The 18,334-nt window shown below is 28.9% G+C and overlaps 1 protein-coding gene across 2 annotated transcripts; it reads left to right on the top strand.

Moving 5' to 3' along the window:
• The first annotated feature begins 220 nt into the window (after positions 1-220).
• On the top strand, positions 221-5,901 carry LOC137819414 (G-type lectin S-receptor-like serine/threonine-protein kinase At1g11300). 2 transcript variants are annotated; one of them, XM_068623262.1, is made up of 8 exons: positions 221-920; positions 1,303-2,079; positions 2,320-2,445; positions 4,235-4,392; positions 4,482-4,692; positions 4,819-5,059; positions 5,147-5,297; positions 5,379-5,901. In XM_068623262.1, exons 1-8 carry the CDS (start codon positions 419-421, stop codon positions 5,682-5,684), a joined length of 2,472 nt encoding a protein of 823 aa, XP_068479363.1. In that variant the 5' UTR covers positions 221-418; the 3' UTR covers positions 5,685-5,901. The 2 variants fall into 2 exon arrangements, with proteins under 2 accessions (XP_068479363.1, XP_068479362.1); XM_068623261.2 differs by having other exon boundaries at positions 2,314-2,445.
• Positions 5,902-18,334: the final 12,433 nt, after the last annotated feature.

Here is an 18,334-nt window from a genome sequence, read left to right as displayed (position 1 = left end):
AATTTTTTAAAGAGTTAGATGGTTAATCTTTTATATCTTATAATTTGTCTACCTCATTAGGCCAAAGCACTCCTAATTAATTAACATAAAACGAATTGTAGTCTTAGTTCAATTATTATTTTGGGAGAAGCAACGAATTACAAGGTATACGCAAGTTGGCTTCTGAATAAAATAATGTGATTCGAGAATTCTTTTTTACATTTTTTCCACTCTACTTCGCATGCTTAACGCGTAACTAAAGTCAACTCAACCTTAAGGATCATAGTTTGGTGCACAACTTCAACCCCATTTTTGATGATCAATAACATGGAATCAACCTCATCAGACCCAAAGAAGTGTTAGTATTCACAAAGAGAGAATCATCATCCAAACAACACCAAAAGAATTAGTATTCCCACATTCAAAAACCATTAGATTCATGGGTTTTCCAACCAGAATCAATCACTTTTTGAGTTTTTTGCTCATATTTTGCAGCTTCTGTTGGGGTGTAAGTTCTGTGAATGATAGCATCACATCAACCAGATTCATCAGGGACTCTCAGACTATTAGCTCAAGCAACGGTGACTTCAAGCTTGGATTCTTCAGCCCTCAAAACTCTACACATCGCTATGTGGGAATCTGGTATCTCTCTCAAACCTACATCATATGGACAGCAAATAGAGATCAACCACTGATCAATGATTCATCTGGGGTGCTCAAAATTCACAAGGATGGGAATCTTGTGGTGTTGAATGGAGAAAACAGAGTGATGTGGTCAACAAATATGTCAGCTAGTGCTACCAACACAACTGCTCAACTTGACAATTCAGGAAATCTGATCCTTCGTGATGTCTCAAGCTTAACAACATTATGGGACACTTTCACACACCCTGCTGATATTGCTGTGCCATCGATGAAAATTGCGAGTAATAGGATCACTGGTAAGCTATGATTTTCATTTACTACTGTATGATGAGATAAAATGGTCAAGTTATTGACCTATATACAATCTTCAATCCATTTTTAATACTGAAAAGGAATGATAGAAGACATCAAAAGAAAACATCAATTACTGTTCTATCAGAATGCTTATATTTTGTCATTCAATCACAGTTTTCTGAATTCAATACTACTCGAATTAAAGACTTGTTGATTATGACTATACTATACTCTTAGAGACTTCATCATGATATATGCCATTGTGAAATATCCAAACTTTTTGAAGTTATTTTATGGATATGAAGATATATAAGACAGCTGTATGAAATGAAACAAAGGAACATGTATATGAAGATCTGATGTTGTATCTGTGGATGATAACAGGTGAGAAGATTGAGTATGTGTCATGGAAAAGCAGTTCTGACCCTTCTTCCGGGTACTTCACTGGGAGCCTTGAAAGGTTGGATGCTCCAGAAGTGTTTTTTTGGTACAACAAAACAAAGCCATATTGGAGAACTGGTCCATGGAATGGAAGAGTCTTCCTTGGATCGCCAAGGATGTTAACTGAGTACTTATATGGGTGGCGTTTTGAGCCAAATGATAATGGAACTGCTTATCTGACCTACAACTTTGAGAAACCAGCCATGTTTGGAATCCTTACCATAACTCCACGAGGCACACTAAAACTGGTGGAGTTTCTGAACAGAACGATCTTTCTGGACTTTGAGGTGGATCAGAATGAATGTGACTTTTATGGGAAGTGTGGGCCATTTGGAAGCTGTGATAACTCCACAGTACCAATTTGCAGCTGTTTTGAGGGGTTTGAGCCAAGGAAGCCAGAGGAATGGAACAGCAAAAATTGGACAAATGGGTGTGTGAGGAATGTGGCACTGAATTGTGGCAAGTTGAGAAATGTGAGTGAAAAAGTTGAAGAAGATGGTTTTTTGGAGTACCATAACATGAAGGTGCCTGACTTTTCAGAGAGATCAGATGGAGACCAAGAGAAATGTGGAGCAGATTGCTTGGCAAATTGCTCTTGCTTGGCATATGCATATGATTCTTATATTGGTTGCATGTACTGGAGCAGAGACTTGATTGATTTGCAGAAATTTCCTAATGGAGGGGTTGATCTCTTCATTCGTGTCCCATCACAGCTTCTACGTATGTTTTCTCTCCTTACTCACAACATTTTGCTCTTATTTACATCAATTCTAAGCCTATTTTGCTTCCAAAACTTATTATTTCTTCTCATTTTCTCTTTCAGTGTCTTTCATTTTTTATACCTAAAAGCAAAGACAAACAATATTTTTTCCTTTTTCAATGTTAGAATTAAAGAATGATAGGAGATTTCATATCAATATCTGAATAATCTTTTTGGTTCTTTTTACTAAAAAGATGCAGCTAGTGGTGGTGGGAAGGGAAGAAAGTACAAGGTATTAATCATTGGCATTATGGGGGCAATTGGAGCATTAGCAACTGCAATCAGTGCTTATCTTCTGTGGAGGAAATTTACTCCTAAGCATAAAGGTAAGGTTGACTAATTTATATTTATATACTACAATACAATCTGAAATATAAATCAATTATAGAGATAAAATATAATTAATTCACTAAATTAAAAATTATTTTAAAGATTAAATTTTTTTTTCTATTATTTTAGAGACTAAAAAAATTGTAATTTTTATATTAGATTTTATTATTGTTAAATGATTTTTAATTTGATTTCTAATTAACAACTAAGGTAATGGGTAGTTAAAACCTTGGTAGCTAATTAGATACCAATTTAAAAATTATTTAATAATAAAAAAATTAATTTAAAAACTAAAAAAAAATATTTTTAATTTAATTAGCAACTAATTATTTTTTCAACTTCTTGATTTTCTTGTAGTGATATCAGTATAATTATTATTTTTCATTAAAAATTTTATGACGTTTACTATTTTTCAATTTTTTTTTTCTGTATCTCTATATTAGATATTATTTGTCTTTGATGAGTTAAAAATAGAGTGGACATTACTGGCTGTGGATGATAGGGAAACTCTGGGCAGAGGGAGACAAAAACATTAAAATAGTATAAACCGACAAATTTGAACGAATCTTTATGAGCAGGAATATAGTACGAAGAAGATACGATGAATAGGATGTTAGCCATGTGTGTACCTTACTTTTCTGCCGTTAATCTTGAAATAAAATATACATCATTAGACTTTCTCACACATTATTATTTTTTCAACTACACCTTCCACAAATTTAGAATTTCATTTTACAAAAGGTCAAATTCTTAACTGTATACAGTACTATTTCCTGTAAACACTCTAGTAGTAATCGAATTTTGACTTTTTTTTATTTTTTTTTTCAATTTTGAAAAAGAAGAAAATGTTTTAAAAATAAAATTTATAGTAGAAAATATGGTTTTCATTATGGATTTATAGAAAATAAAATATTCTGGACTTATGTAAATAAATATAAAATGTTATTAGTTTAATAATAATATAAAACATTATTAGACTTTCTCACACTTTGTTTTTAAACTACATCTTGTACAAATTTAGAATTTAGTTATCCAAAATGTCAAATTCTCAACTGAACATACTAATATTTTCAATTCCAAAAATTAGCATTAAAAAAATTATTAAATAAAAATTAATTTAAAAATAAAAAATAATTAATTATTGACTAAATTAAATATTAGAGATTAAAAATATTATTGATTTAAATTAATTTTTATAATAAATTTATAAATTAATTTTTAACTTGATATTTAATTAAATATTAAAGATTTAGTTACCAACTACTTTAAATTATAAAATTAGTAACTAAAATTTTGGTTGGTAATAACATAAACTAGTTTATAAATTTTATTAATAATAAAAACTATTTTAGTATAAATAATTTTTTAATTTTTAAAATAATAACTAGTTTAATTAATATAATAAATTATTATTATTTTCTTTGAAATTAATTTTTAATTAATAATTTTAGGATTGGATTCCTCTTATTAACCGAATTCTAACTTATTTTTTTCTATTTAAATATTTTAGCATTTTACTTCTAGCTAATCTAGACTAATGAATTGACCTTATTAGTCTTTTTTGAAATAATTCTAAAAATTAATTTACACTAAAGTGATATTTATATGCACTAACATTTTTTTTATCAATTTAATTATTAAACATGAACACTGTCACATTAATTATCACATGTCAAAATATGAAATTTTCAAATATGAAAACATTATCAATTCTACACAGATATTTTTGCTTTCAAATTTTTTTTATTGCTAATTTATTTTGCCTAAATAATTTATATTTATCAGGAAGTGTGCTTCAAGATGAGATTAGCGGAAAGAAAAAGGAAATTACTACTAAATTGGAAGAGCTGCCACTCTTTAAATTTGAAAAGCTTGCAAATGCTACAGACAATTTTCACTTTGGTAACATGCTTGGAAAGGGAGGTTTTGGTCCTGTATATAAGGTAATTTTTTCATAAAAGATGTTTATTATTATTATTTTTATATTAATAATATTATATAACTTAATATTAATGATCTTTTACTATCTTAGGGACACTTGGAAAATGGACAAGAAATTGCTGTAAAAAGACTTTCAAAAACTTCTGGACAAGGATTAGAAGAATTCATGAATGAAGTGGTAGTGATTTCTAAACTTCAACATCGAAATCTAGTAAGACTTCTTGGATGTTGCATTGAAGGGGAGGAACAAATGTTGGTATATGAGTTTATGCCAAATAAAAGTTTGGACTCATTTCTCTTTGGTTAGTTCTTGCCTCTTCTAAGCTCTTGTTTAATGGTGTTTTTTATAACTTAAATATTATTTTATAATATAAACTTTCATATAACTTTTATATCTTTTTTTCGTGTATTCATTACTTTTTTTCTAGATCCACTTCAAAGGAAAGTTTTAGATTGGAAGAAGCGCTTTAACATAATTGAAGGAATAGCACGAGGAATACTTTATCTTCATCGAGATTCAAGACTAAGAATTATACATAGAGATCTTAAAGCAAGCAATATCTTATTGGATGATGATATGAATCCAAAGATATCTGACTTTGGTTTAGCTAGAATTGTTAGAGGAGGTAATGATGATGAAGCTAACACAAAAAGGGTTGTCGGAACTTAGTAAGTATCATTTTCAATATTGTACATTATTATTATTTTAATATTAAATAATTTGATTTTTACTTATAATATTTATTTTTAATGTAGTGGTTATATGCCTCCTGAATATGCAATGGAAGGAATTTTTTCAGAAAAATCAGATGTGTATAGCTTTGGAGTATTATTACTAGAGATTGTAAGTGGACGAAGAAATACTAGCTTTCATAATGATGAACAATCACTCAGTCTCGTTGGATTTGTAAGTCTTTCTAACTTATGTCCCTTTGTTTTATTAAGAAAAAATATTATTATTTTTGTTAATGAAATTTTGTATTTTTAGGCATGGAGATTATGGAATGAAGGCAACATTATAACTATAATAGATCAAGAGATATGGGATCCAGTGTTTGAAAAAAGTATGTTGAAGTGCATACATATAGGACTTTTATGTGTTCAAGAACTTACTAAAGAAAGACCATCCATATCAACTGTGGTTTTGATGCTTATAAGTGAGATTACACATCTTCCTCCTCCAAAGCAAGTTGCATTTGTTCAAAAACAAAATTGTCAGAGTTCAGAGTCTTCTCAAAAAAGTCAATTTAACTCAAACAACAATGTGACTCTAAGTGAAGTCCAAGGTAGATAATAGTTAGGATTGACATTTTTATTGTTAACTACAATTCATTATGTTAAATTTATAGCTCAATTATTATTATCTACTTCAAAAAAAGATCAATATTTAAATTGAAGTCCAATTAGGAATCTTAGATGAAACTTTTTGACTCTTAGAAATGTATTTATGTAATTTAACTGTTCATATAATAGATTTGAGAATAATGAAAGAAAAATGGTTAAATGTTAAATTACCATAAAAATTTACAACTCAATAATTAAAAAAAAAACTTAGTGGTATATTTTTACATTATGTTCAATGATTTCGTAAATTTTGTTATCTGTTTTTTTATTGTCTCCTTTTTGTTTATGTAAAGGCTTTGATACATTAAGTATTAGTATGAGACAAATTGATGACTCTTTAATTCGACAAGTGTATTGAGTCAGAAGTAATAAATGGTCTCTAAGGACGGATATCGAACCCACAAGGAACAATTCTAAAATCTCAAGTATAATATTCACTAAATATCAAAAGATGTGCAAAAGTTTGTTGAAAGGTTGTTAGTATCATGAATTTATGTAAGAAATTAAATAAAAACAAAGTAAACGATTTAGATGATTCAATTGAGAAAATTTGGATGTGGTTAATCCTTCTCACTTGTCCTGTAGTTTCAATGAATAAAAACATATAACATTCCATCTTGATTGAAATTGATATACATATAAAATCATTCATAATCGATTCCTTGCATATAAATTATTAAAATTGTCTCCTGAATATTGATTCCTAGCATATTTATAAAAATGTTCTTATCATTACAAACAAATGTTGTAAAACAATTAACATTTCAAATATATTTCTAGCATTCAAATATGTTAAGCATTATCATTTAGGTCAGATACTTTCCAGTCAAATCTAAGGATCAAAATCATGAATAAAGATTTAAAATTTAAGAATAAACTGATAATACCAATATCAATCAAGAACAAAATATTATAAACAAATATCACTTCATTACATAAGAGTTTGAACAGATTACTCTCAATCCCAAAGGAAAGACTTAGCTACTCATATTGGTCATTACAAACTTTGAAAGCAAGAAAAGAAGATCTAGGGAATTTCTCCTTGACGGTTGTCTCCTTTAGGGTTTTCTATCTTTAATTATCATCCCTCTGTCTAGGATTCTGCCTCACGTCATTTATTTAACCTAATTTGATGTAGGTTAAGTGGAATCTTGCTCAAGCAAGATATTGCTTGCTCATGTGAGTTTCACGAGAATAAAGAAAAACAAACTTTGTTGTCAAACTCGCTCAATCGAGCCTGGGCAAGCTCTTGGGCGAATTTTCTCCAGAGAGCAAGTTTACCTCTGGAGTGATCTTGTTTCGGCGGGTTTGGGCGAGTTTTGAATGTTCAAACTTTGTATTTTCTCCTCGTCTTTAACTTTTCCATTCCTCCTTTAGTCCTTTATCTCCATCTTCCCCTAGAATCCTAAAATTAGCATAAATTTGGGAATAAATAGTTCTTATGCATCTCATAATCCAAAAATATGTAAAAATGTTCAAATTCCTAACTTAAAGGTTGAATTATAACTTTATTAACAATTGAAGTTCATAAGTGTCCATCTTTTTGCGTGAAATATAAATAAATTATGGCACTCATCACCAATACGTCCTAATTAAATTGAGAGTCTTTGGTTCTTTCATTATATGCAACATGTAATCCATGGTACAAAAAGAAGAGAAAAAAAATAAATAAATAAAGAAACAAGAGAGGATTAGGCCAAAACTCATGTAAAATAGGAAATGAAGCAAACCTAAATTAGGTAAGTCAAACTTATTTATAAAAAAATTCATATATAGTGAAATTAAGTAAATAACTTCATCAAACAAAATCTTGTTTATGATTCACCCCATAACTAACTAATCTATATGCATACATATTTTCTATAATTATGAAAATAGTGAAAATGGTCACAGGAGAAAATCTTCAATCAAGTAGTCCAATAATATTATATTGTGAAAAACATTCATCACGAGCCAATAATCACATTCCAATCAAATCGTATTTAGAAGCATGTTTAGTAGATATAATAACAACCTCAAGTCAACATAAAAATTCAAAGAAACATAAATATAGATCGAGAAGTAACCTATTAACTCACTTAGAAAACCAAGAAATATGTCACTATGAAGAAATGGCAAGAATTTATCGTAGAGATAACATTTGGCTTAGTATAAAAGCAACACTTTTCATTACTATAGATTTGACCCAAAGCTTGACCATAAGTAGTGAAAAGATCCATAATATTTTGAAGACTCCTACTAGAAACCTTGAAAGAAGTAAAGATATAAATTTTATAAAAAGAACAAGTGGAAAAATCCACATTTGTATATAGGTATAATCTATTCATTATCTTTTAATCTAGACATCTTCAACAAGGCAAAATAAAACAATAAAGAAGAGAGAGGATTTTTTTCGAACTCTCGATTTACAAGCCATGTAACATTTTGAGGTTCCATTGACACAAAAACATAACCTAATAGAATGTAAGGTGATATTAATTAAATTACACCATTTATGTTAAAAACTACAAAATAAAGTGTATTAAAAGATTTTTTAAATGTCAAATTTAATAGACACATTTCCACCTTAAGCATTCTATAATCTAACATATTGATTCTTTCCAAGGAAATACATATAACACTGATAATAGAATAATATTTGAGAAAACTATTATACCTTATCTTTTTTTTCTACTAAAGTCATGTAAAGAAAATTTTCAATGTTAGTTCGTCTTATGGACACAACATCTAATAGAGGTTACTTATCTTTTATAGTATAAATATTTGATCATAGTTGTTATTAGAAAATTATTTATTTTAGTTAGTTAAACTTTTTTTTTATGTAGTTATTACTTTATGTATACTCAAGTTTATCTAACTTAAGCAAGAGTTGGAGAGTTAGATTAATACATACTTGTATAATTCATATTTATCATTATTTCCTATTTGAAAATGTCATATTTCTAATCACCATGTTATGTTCTTATATGTTTTCATTGAGAACAAGTTTATAGAATATATCATTATGATTTTTTCATCATATATTTGATATTTCTTTATACATTTTGTAATCTCTAAGCTACAAAAACACAATCTCGTGAGAAGTTTATTTCAATAATGTCATTCAAAGATAATATTCTTTGTTAGGCATGTATGATAGCTATGGTTTAATAGTCAAATTAAAAAGATTTCAGCGTAGGCCATCTAACAAGGTGATACATCATCTAACACCAAAGAGATTATAGTACAAACAAGGTCAGATGACCCCAAGTTGTCTCCCAACAAATCCAATAGCAAATCCAGTTAAATTAGTATTCAAAGTTATATGCAATCAATGAAAATTAGCAATAAGTAAAGGAAAAGGGGGTTGTGATTGTTCAGCAGGAAAATACAAAATGTGATTAAAAGTAGAAGAGAACACACATTGACTCCCAAGTTTATTTACCATGAATTCCTCATTGGTTTTCCTAAGATTTTCATCCTTCAATTCTCACACAAATGTAAAACTTAATCATATAGGCATTAATCAAATTGAACACGATCTTATCAACAAAACAAGCATTTACAAATGTATTTAGTATCTCACTAGTTCCAAGTGTATACTCGTGAAATGTTTATCTTCTACCTCTCAAACTAAGCGAACAAGAGATTGATTAGAATTAAGCAAGCTAACCAAGAAATCTAATTAAAGAAATAATTGAATTCTCAAAAGGTGTTCAAAAGCAATTCTTTTAATAGAAAATTAATTTCAAAAAGACCAAAAATAAAGCATAATCTACTAAAGAAAATTGAACAAAACTTTATATAACCTCATAACTCAATAGGAAATCATAAGGGAATCAAGCCAAAAGTCTTTAGTCTTCCATGCGGAAGCAAAACCAAGAAAATAACAAAAGGGAAATAAAACTAGGTTTCGAGTGCATTGTGTGACTATAAAATGTGATGCCAAAAACATGATCCCTGTTCTTCCTCTAACGTCTCTTTTATAATCCTATTTTTTTTGCACAAAATCGAAATCAAAATTCGCCTCAGGATATTAATTAATAATTATCAAATGTTTCCTATCTCTATTTCAAATTATTAAGTAGATATCTTCTTTCCCAATAAGTTCTAGATCTCGTTCTCGATTCTCTTCCAGATATTTTGTTTCCAAACTCCATTCAAATTTATGCATTGATTATAATTAAACCCAACGCTATTGTGAGAGATATTTGAAGAAAATTTACTTGAACAATATATTCAACGGAGTTTTGCTTTGTTTTTGCTGCGTTTAACAAGGGAATTTTAATTTCCGAAATTCAAAAGAATATCCCTATAGAAGATTTGCTTCCAATTCCTTTTCTTTGATATTGCAGATTTAATTATGTAATTCTTTAACTCATATTTTATTTCCTATTTTAATTCAAAGAACTAACTTGGACTTTCATGTGATTTAGCCCACTCGCAGTGGTAGACACTTCATTCAGATCGTCTAGTTAGACTGTCTACTACAACTAAAATACAATATTAACATAACTAACAATTAATGCCAAAATAAACTCAATTAGATTAATCTCAATTAAAATAGTGGATTTATTCATGATTATAGTCCAATAATCTATGCTTAAAGCTTTAAAGTGTGAATGAAATTATGCTCATCCATTTCTGAGCAAAACACTTTATAGTCTCAACACAAATCAAAGGAAAAAAGTACAAACGAATGACAAAATTTACAACAGATCCTAAGAATGCATAATGACTAGTATGATATAAATTCAAGGAAACAAGAAAAATGTGAATGGAAATTCCTATATTTTTAACAAATAAGTAGGTAAGTGAAATCAAAGGATGGATCAAGAAGGATAGAACTTTCATTAGATGCTTCTTAACTCTCAAGTGTTTCGATTGGTATTTATACTTAACACTCATGTACATAAACACTATCATATGCCTAACAAGACTTTAATATTCACAACAATTGAAAAACATGAAATCAAAGATCAAGAGGACTTCATAAAGGATGTAATAGGGCAAAGGTAAAGGTAGGTAAAACGGGGAAAAGATGCTTAAAACCATATAATAAAGTATCAACAGAGGATAAGTGTAAGTATCATGTCAATTGAACTCCTCTCTATATTTCAAGATATTGTTTTTGCTTTTCTCATGCAGTAGACGATTTACCAGTGTCTTAGATGGTCCACTCTTACGTTCTTTACTCTTCTTTTTTTTTCTATCATTTTCGGTACTGAGGAGCTAAACTATGAAAATGAGCTACACCCTTAAACTTATTCAAGAATAAATTTCCAAAGTAATTTTAAAGCTCCTTTATTTTCTTTGGTAAGGACAACATGGTTTTCTGTTTTAAGGTTTACAATGAAGGTTAAAAACAAGAAAAATGTTATAGGCTAAAGGAGACTAACAAGTGGATTATCATGAAGGGTGACTAATATGTCTAGTGGCTTAAATTAAACAAAGAATGTATCAATCATATTAGTTCATGCATGTAAATCGCAGTTGCAAAACAAAGAATCAAGTTAAGTTATAGAGTATAAGCAAACATGAGTGAAAACACACTAAAAAATGTATTAAATAGTCTATCAAACAAACCATCCGACGATCTATCAACAAGGACCAAAACTCACCAAGGATAATCTATTAAAAAATATTCAATCCATAGTTTCATATAACCAACTTATTTATCAATTTTAAAGGAAATCCAAACAACACAAATTAATAAACTCATATTTTCAAGAATTATAAAACTACCAACTATTAGACAATCGTAGAAACTAATTTATTTTTATTATTTTTTAACATAAGAAAAAAATAAACTCAAACAAATCAAAGAAAAACAAAAACAAAAGACAAAAAGAAATACTAAACTATGATTCTCCTCCATATATTTAAATGACACATTGTCCTCAATGTAAACACAAGCAAATAAACATGTATGATAAAAGTGGAAAAAGAAGAACTCCCTCGTCAAGCTTGAGGGAAAGGCAGAACTGCAACAAATCTCCTCAACCATCTTCTCTACTATATAGGCCAATAGCTTCATATATTGTAGCACAAAGAAAATGTTTGTTAAAATTTTTGGCCAAGGCATACACAAGATTGCTGGAAATATGACTCATAAAACTATTGGGCTTGCTGAGAGTAGGGATCATTGTGCTGTAAAGAATGCTCATAAAATTGTGAAGGTTCATGCACATATGACTTACAATGCATCTTATAGTTGTACTATTGATCATGACGAGATGAAGAATAGTTTCTACATGAAAGATGGTTTAGTATAGAAACTAAATCCATTTGAATTTTAGAATCAAAATTAAGATGAAAAACAATTAGACGCTCTCTTTTTTATTAGAATTTTAATCACAATGAAAATTGAAAAACTATATAAATAGAATGAAAAACAAAGTTATATATGTAAAAAAAATAAAAAATAAAATTATGCAGATACATAAAAAAAGTTATACAGATAAAGAAGAAAATTAATAACCAAATTCAAATTGGATTCCTCAATAGCGACGCCAAATTTTGATAGTTGTTGTTTTACGATCAAATTAAAAAGCAGTCTCCATGGATAAACTCCAGGAATGGTAATTATTACCATCATGAATGGGAACAACGAGACAAGTAGCAGGGTTATCGCTAGGATGGATTAACAAACAACTATGAACAAAAGGTGTTTGAAATCTTCTACCATGGGAAAGAAAGAAGAAGGAAGAAAGAAGGAAAAGAAAAGAATCAAGAATGAAGAACAAGAGACATAGAAAAGATATGCCCATCAGAAAACATCCATGACTCTTGATACCATGATAGAAAATACACACATGGAAAACCACAAAAGAAGAACAAAATACTTTATTTAAGTAGAAAATAGTGCATGCGCAAGACACTAAAGGAAGAAGATTGAAATGTCAACATATTATTTGAGTGTGTAAACGATATAGGAGAAAAGCAAAACTATATATAGGAAAAAAGATTGTCTACCTAGGAGAAGACATTGACTGTCTAACAGTGAGTAGACATTGATAGACTAACCCTGTGTAGATTGTCTAACACTATACTAGACGTTGATCGTCTACATGTCTACCCTTGTGTAAACCGCCTAACGCTACACTAGACAGTGATTGTCCAATGAAAAAAAGAAAGAAGTTTTAAGAAATAAAAATATTAAAAAGTAGTGGTAGTTTGATTTAATGAAAGGTTTACGTTTCCTCAAATGCAATACATGATTTGGACGAAGTTCTATAAAAGAAAAAAAAATTGTGTAATCAAGGAGAAAATACCTTAGGAATTTAAGTGAACTTTGTAAATATTGAACACAAGTCCAACAACAACTAAGAAAAAATGAAAATTTGTGTGGAAAAAGAATAAAAATAAGGGTTTTCCAAATAAAATTAAACTAAAAACAAGAGGAATAATGAAGATAAATTTGTTAGGTTACCTAATAAATTATTAGTGTTTTAGTAATTTAAAATGATGATTAGTACAAGGATGAGGATGAGTATAAGAACGGGTATGAGACGAGGACGGGGCAGATATGTACATATTCATCCTTATCTCCATATTCAATTTAAAAAATTGGGTATTTATCCATACCCATACTTGGTCAAGGTGAGGATTCTCCATCAAAATTGGGATGAGTTCGAAAAATACTCGTAGGGACGAATTTATTTGTCATCTCTATTGTTTCATATATGTGTTGCATTTTACTCTTTGAACAACACTTTCATATATATATATATATATATATATATATATATATTAGAAAAATGAATTGTGTATAGTCAATATGGCTAAAACATTTTTGTATTTTCTTCCTTTTATGTTTTGGTTTGTTAGGTTGGACTTTAATTTGAGTCCAACTTAGTTTCTCTCTCTCTTTTAGTTTAAAGCATGAACCTGCCATTTAGGGTATTGTCCAAACATATCCCGATTTTGATAGGATATCCTGCATTAATTGTGTATGGGTATACTTGATTTTTTTAAAAATTAGATATGAAGACAAAGATGTGTACATACATATTTGCCCCATCCCCACCCATCATCGTCTTTGTAGCTGTCCCTATTTTAAATTACTAAAACACCTTGAATTTATTATGTAACCTAAAAAACTTATATTAACTTTTCTTTCTTCCTTAGTTTTGTAACTTATTTCTAGGTCACACATTTGATCATTTTTACTTTTTTATCATTATTTGACCTTTATCCAAATTTATTTGATACTCAGAGTTGATATTTCTACAATCATAATTTTTTTTCTTAATATTTGACATTGGAGAAAAGAAAATGTATTATTTTTTACATTGAATATTAGATAATATATGTTTCCTTCATTGTGATTTTTAAGTTATGTTTTAAAATTATTTAATTAATATTTTAAACCATAAGGAAGCATATATGTGTATATCTGCCTTGAATCATTTGTCACTCCTAATTAATATATATACATATATATATATATAATAAAATGAAAAAAATACAAATATATTAAACTATCTAAAGCATATAATATATAAACTAAATAATAATAAGTATTAACAAAAAACTAAATAAATTATAACAAATAATATAATTAATAATAATAATAAAGAAAATAATTTCAAAATAGCGGTCATCATGCAATTCACTAATTTTGAGGTCAAATGCTCTATGTTGCTATCCAACATTGATAACATTGAATTTAATTGAAGAAAAAAGTGTAATCTAAAAGAATAATCTGACTTTCCTATGTACTTGTTACCAAAGCTAGGTTTTGTGTTTCTGTCTCTGTCTCTGTAGTGTGAAGCTGAAAACAACCTATTGTTTGCATGAAACAATACCATTCATTATCCGTATTGTCTAAAATATTAATTAATTTTAAAATGTTGATTTATTCAATTAATATTGTCCCTACTTAATAATTCTGGTTCTTTGATGATATTTGTGTCACTTTATTGAGAATGAACAAGAAAAATCTGGTTCTTTGATGATATTTGTGTCACTTTATTGAGAATGAACAAGAAAAAAGTGATGTTTCCATTAACTAGTTTGACATTTTAAATTATCTTTGAACTTAATACAAATAGTCTTTTGTTAATTTTATCAAGGTTATCAAACTTTCGGTTCACCCTTAAACTCGTTCGAGTTTACGAGTCCACTAGTGGTTGGCGAGTGAACCCGTAAACTCATTTTTTGACAAACTCAGTGTAGACTAGGACAAATATGTTGAACTTGGTGTAAACTTGTGAGTTCGAGGTCGAGTGAACGAGTTATGAAAAAAAAACCCAAAATGATCCAGAGATGTTCGTTTCAATTAATGTTAGGATTTATGCTTTGTTTCATACCTTGTTTGGGTTTCGATTAGGTTTATTGTTGTTATTATGCCTCGCCTTTGTCATTGTAATCGCCATCATCACTGCTCATCAGATCACATCGCCATCTTGTTTCTCATCAGATCGGGTCGCCATCTCATCACACTTCGTTGTCGTTGTGCATCATTGTCGTCATACCTTGCCTCACTGTCATGGTCTCGTCTTCTTCATTTTCAAGTAGGCTCTAGTTTTGTGGTTCGCATGGTTATGGGTTTCGAATTGGAGAAAATGTTTGATTTAGGGTTGAGATATTTTTAAGTTGGATTGGGGATTTTTAAGCTGGTTGGAGATTTTTAAGTTATTTTTAAGTTTGGTTGGGGTTGATTTTTTTAAGTTGCGTTGGGGTTGATTTTTTTATTTAGAATGTGGTTGAAATAAGATTGTGATTGAGATTAAATTATTTTTTGTTGATTTGATGTTTCAACACAATAAAAAATTTGTAAGATGTATATAAGTGATTCAAGTTTCGGTAATGGTGATACAACATTTCCACTACCACCTAGAAGTAAAAATTCTACGAGAAATAGAACAAATATTGGATGAAAGCATGGAACTGATATTTCAGGGAACAAAAAAAAGTGAAATGTAATTACTGTTTAAATACATTTAAAGGACACATTTTCAGATTCAAACATCATCTTGTTGGAACTAGATATGAATCAGAACCTTGTGTATCAGTACCAGAAGAAATCAAAGTTTTAATATTGAAAGTTGTCTCAGAAGCTAAATATGTCTCAATGAATAGAAGAAGGTTGAATAGCCTTGAACAAATTAATGATGGGGAAAAGAATGAACAAAGTGTTAACACTAGCAAGATATTTTAAAATTAAATCTATTGATGGTGTTCAAGCTATTCTAAATCAAATATGCAAGAGAGGTGATAAAGAAAAAGTTGATGCTCAAATTGTTGATTTTTTCTACACAAGTGTCATCCCGTTCAATGTTATTAGAAATCCAACTTTTGCAAAAATGTGTGACATGATTAGTAAATGTGGTGTTGACTATAGACCTTTATCATATCATAATAACAGAGATAAGCTTTTGAAACAAGCAGTGGACAAAATTGATATACCATTTCAAAAGTACAGGGATGAATAGAAGATAACATGTTGTACCATTATGTCTGTTGCATGGACAGATAAGAGAAAACATTTCATTTGCAATTTTTTGGTGAACATTCCTAAAGAAACTATGTTTCTTTATTCATTAGTTACCTCCAACATCTTAAAAACTGCAGAAAAAATATTTAAAATGTTGGATGATGGACAATTGTTGATGCAAAAAGGGAGCACTTATATTGGACTCCATGTGTTGTTTATCATATTGATTTAATCTTTGAAGATTTTGAGAAGAAATTAAAGGTCCATGAAATGACTATCAAGAAGGGAAGAAAGATCACTACCTACATTTATGGTAGAACAATGTTAATTAACATTTTGAAGAAGTTTACAAAGGGAAAAGACTTGATAAGGCCTAAAATGACTATATTTGCCAAAACTTACTTAACTCTAGCTTGTTTGTTTCAAATGAAAACATCATTTATCACCATTAACTCTGAAGAATGGAAAACAAGCAAGTTTGGAACTTCACAATAAGCGATAAAAGTTTGAAATGTGGTATTAAATAGTCGATTTTGGAACAATGTAACTATATGCTTAAAAGTTTTCGCCCCTCTTATGATGGTCCTTCGATTAGTAGATTCGAATGCAAAACCCGCAATGGGATTTATATATGAGGAGATGGATTGCGCAAAAGAGAAGATTAAAAGAAACTTTAATAATATCACGAAAAGGTAACATTTATAACTTTCTTACATTTTAAATTTAATTACTTATTTGTGTAATTATTACTAATATAACATAATTGGTACGTAGTTATAAACATGTTTGGAAAATCATTGATCAGAAGTGGAATGATCAGCTTCATGGGCCTTTGCATTCAACTGCCTATTACCTAAATCCCCACTTTCACTATGAACCAACTTTTAGAAATGATGATGTTTAGGTGACGGAGGGGTTGTACATATGCATGAGAAGATTGGTTAATGATGTTACAGAAAAGGAGAAAAATCAATTTGCAACTTACTTACTTTCACTGTGATAGAGGACTATGTTCTACTGAAAATGCAAAGGAGTGTAGGAAAGCTATGCTCCTTAGAGAATGGTGGGAGATGTTTGGAGATGGAACTCTAAAATTAAAGAAGTTTGTTATTCGAGTTTTGAATTTGACTTGTAGCTCTTCAAGGCGTGAGCGTAATTGGAGCTCAAGTTCATGAATTATTTTTTTATTTTCTTGATTTGTTTTATATATTTATTGAAATTTCATATTTAATTATAGGTTCATACAAAAAGAAGAAATTGTTTGCACCAGAAAAAGATGAATGACTTGGTTTATGTAATGTATAACTTAAATTTCAAAAGCAAACAAATTAGAAAAATTGTTGCTATCCCATTTGATGAAATTGAGTCTGATAATGAATGGATAACTGAAGAAGGAGATAATGTTGTGAGGTTGAGCAAACTCAAGTTGAAGATGATGGTGTAAATCTTGACTTAGTTGAAGGAACAAGTTTAAATGATTCATTTCTAGATGCAATTGATCTAGATAATATAATTTTTTATGATAATGATAGTGATGAAGATTATAATCAAATATTGGAGATGATTTCCTTTGAGGATTATATGAATGAGACTTTTAAACTTGATAACATTTATGTTATTTTAGTTATTTAATTATCTTATCAGTTTGAGAACTAATATTATGTTGGTGAATGAACTTGTTTATTTCAATATTATGGATTTGATATATAAATATTTTTTATTAAATTTTTATATGAAGTAGACTCTTACAAGTCTACAAGTTGGGTTTATGAGTCGAGTTTACAAACCCCCCATAAGTCTGACTAAACTATCGAATATGATAATCTTGTTTGTTATTACTATTATTTTTATTGATTGATTATAAATACTGAGATTTATTTAAGAGTTTATAAGAATATTATATTCAAGAAATTGATGTGGTTATCATTAGTTGCCACTTTGACAAAACAATATGATTAGAAATAAGACAAGGACAAGTAGTTCCTCTCTACAAGACCTCTAATTATTCGAGGCCTCCATATTTTTAAAAGTCTATACATATGCACCAATATCTTATTAAAATTGTATTTATTAAAAATTGACTTTAACCTTAATTAATTCTTACGAAACCAATTTATAAGAACCAATATGACAATAAATTTATGAAAGATTCATCAATAATTCAATAAAAAATGACGTGA

Source organism: Phaseolus vulgaris, chromosome 10 (genome assembly GCF_051622355.1).
Source record: "Phaseolus vulgaris cultivar YP4 chromosome 10, ASM5162235v1, whole genome shotgun sequence".
NCBI classification, from domain to species: domain Eukaryota; kingdom Viridiplantae; phylum Streptophyta; class Magnoliopsida; order Fabales; family Fabaceae; genus Phaseolus; species Phaseolus vulgaris.
The sequence above is the reverse complement of the archived record's forward strand: the minus strand, read 5'-3'. Positions and strand labels throughout refer to the sequence as shown.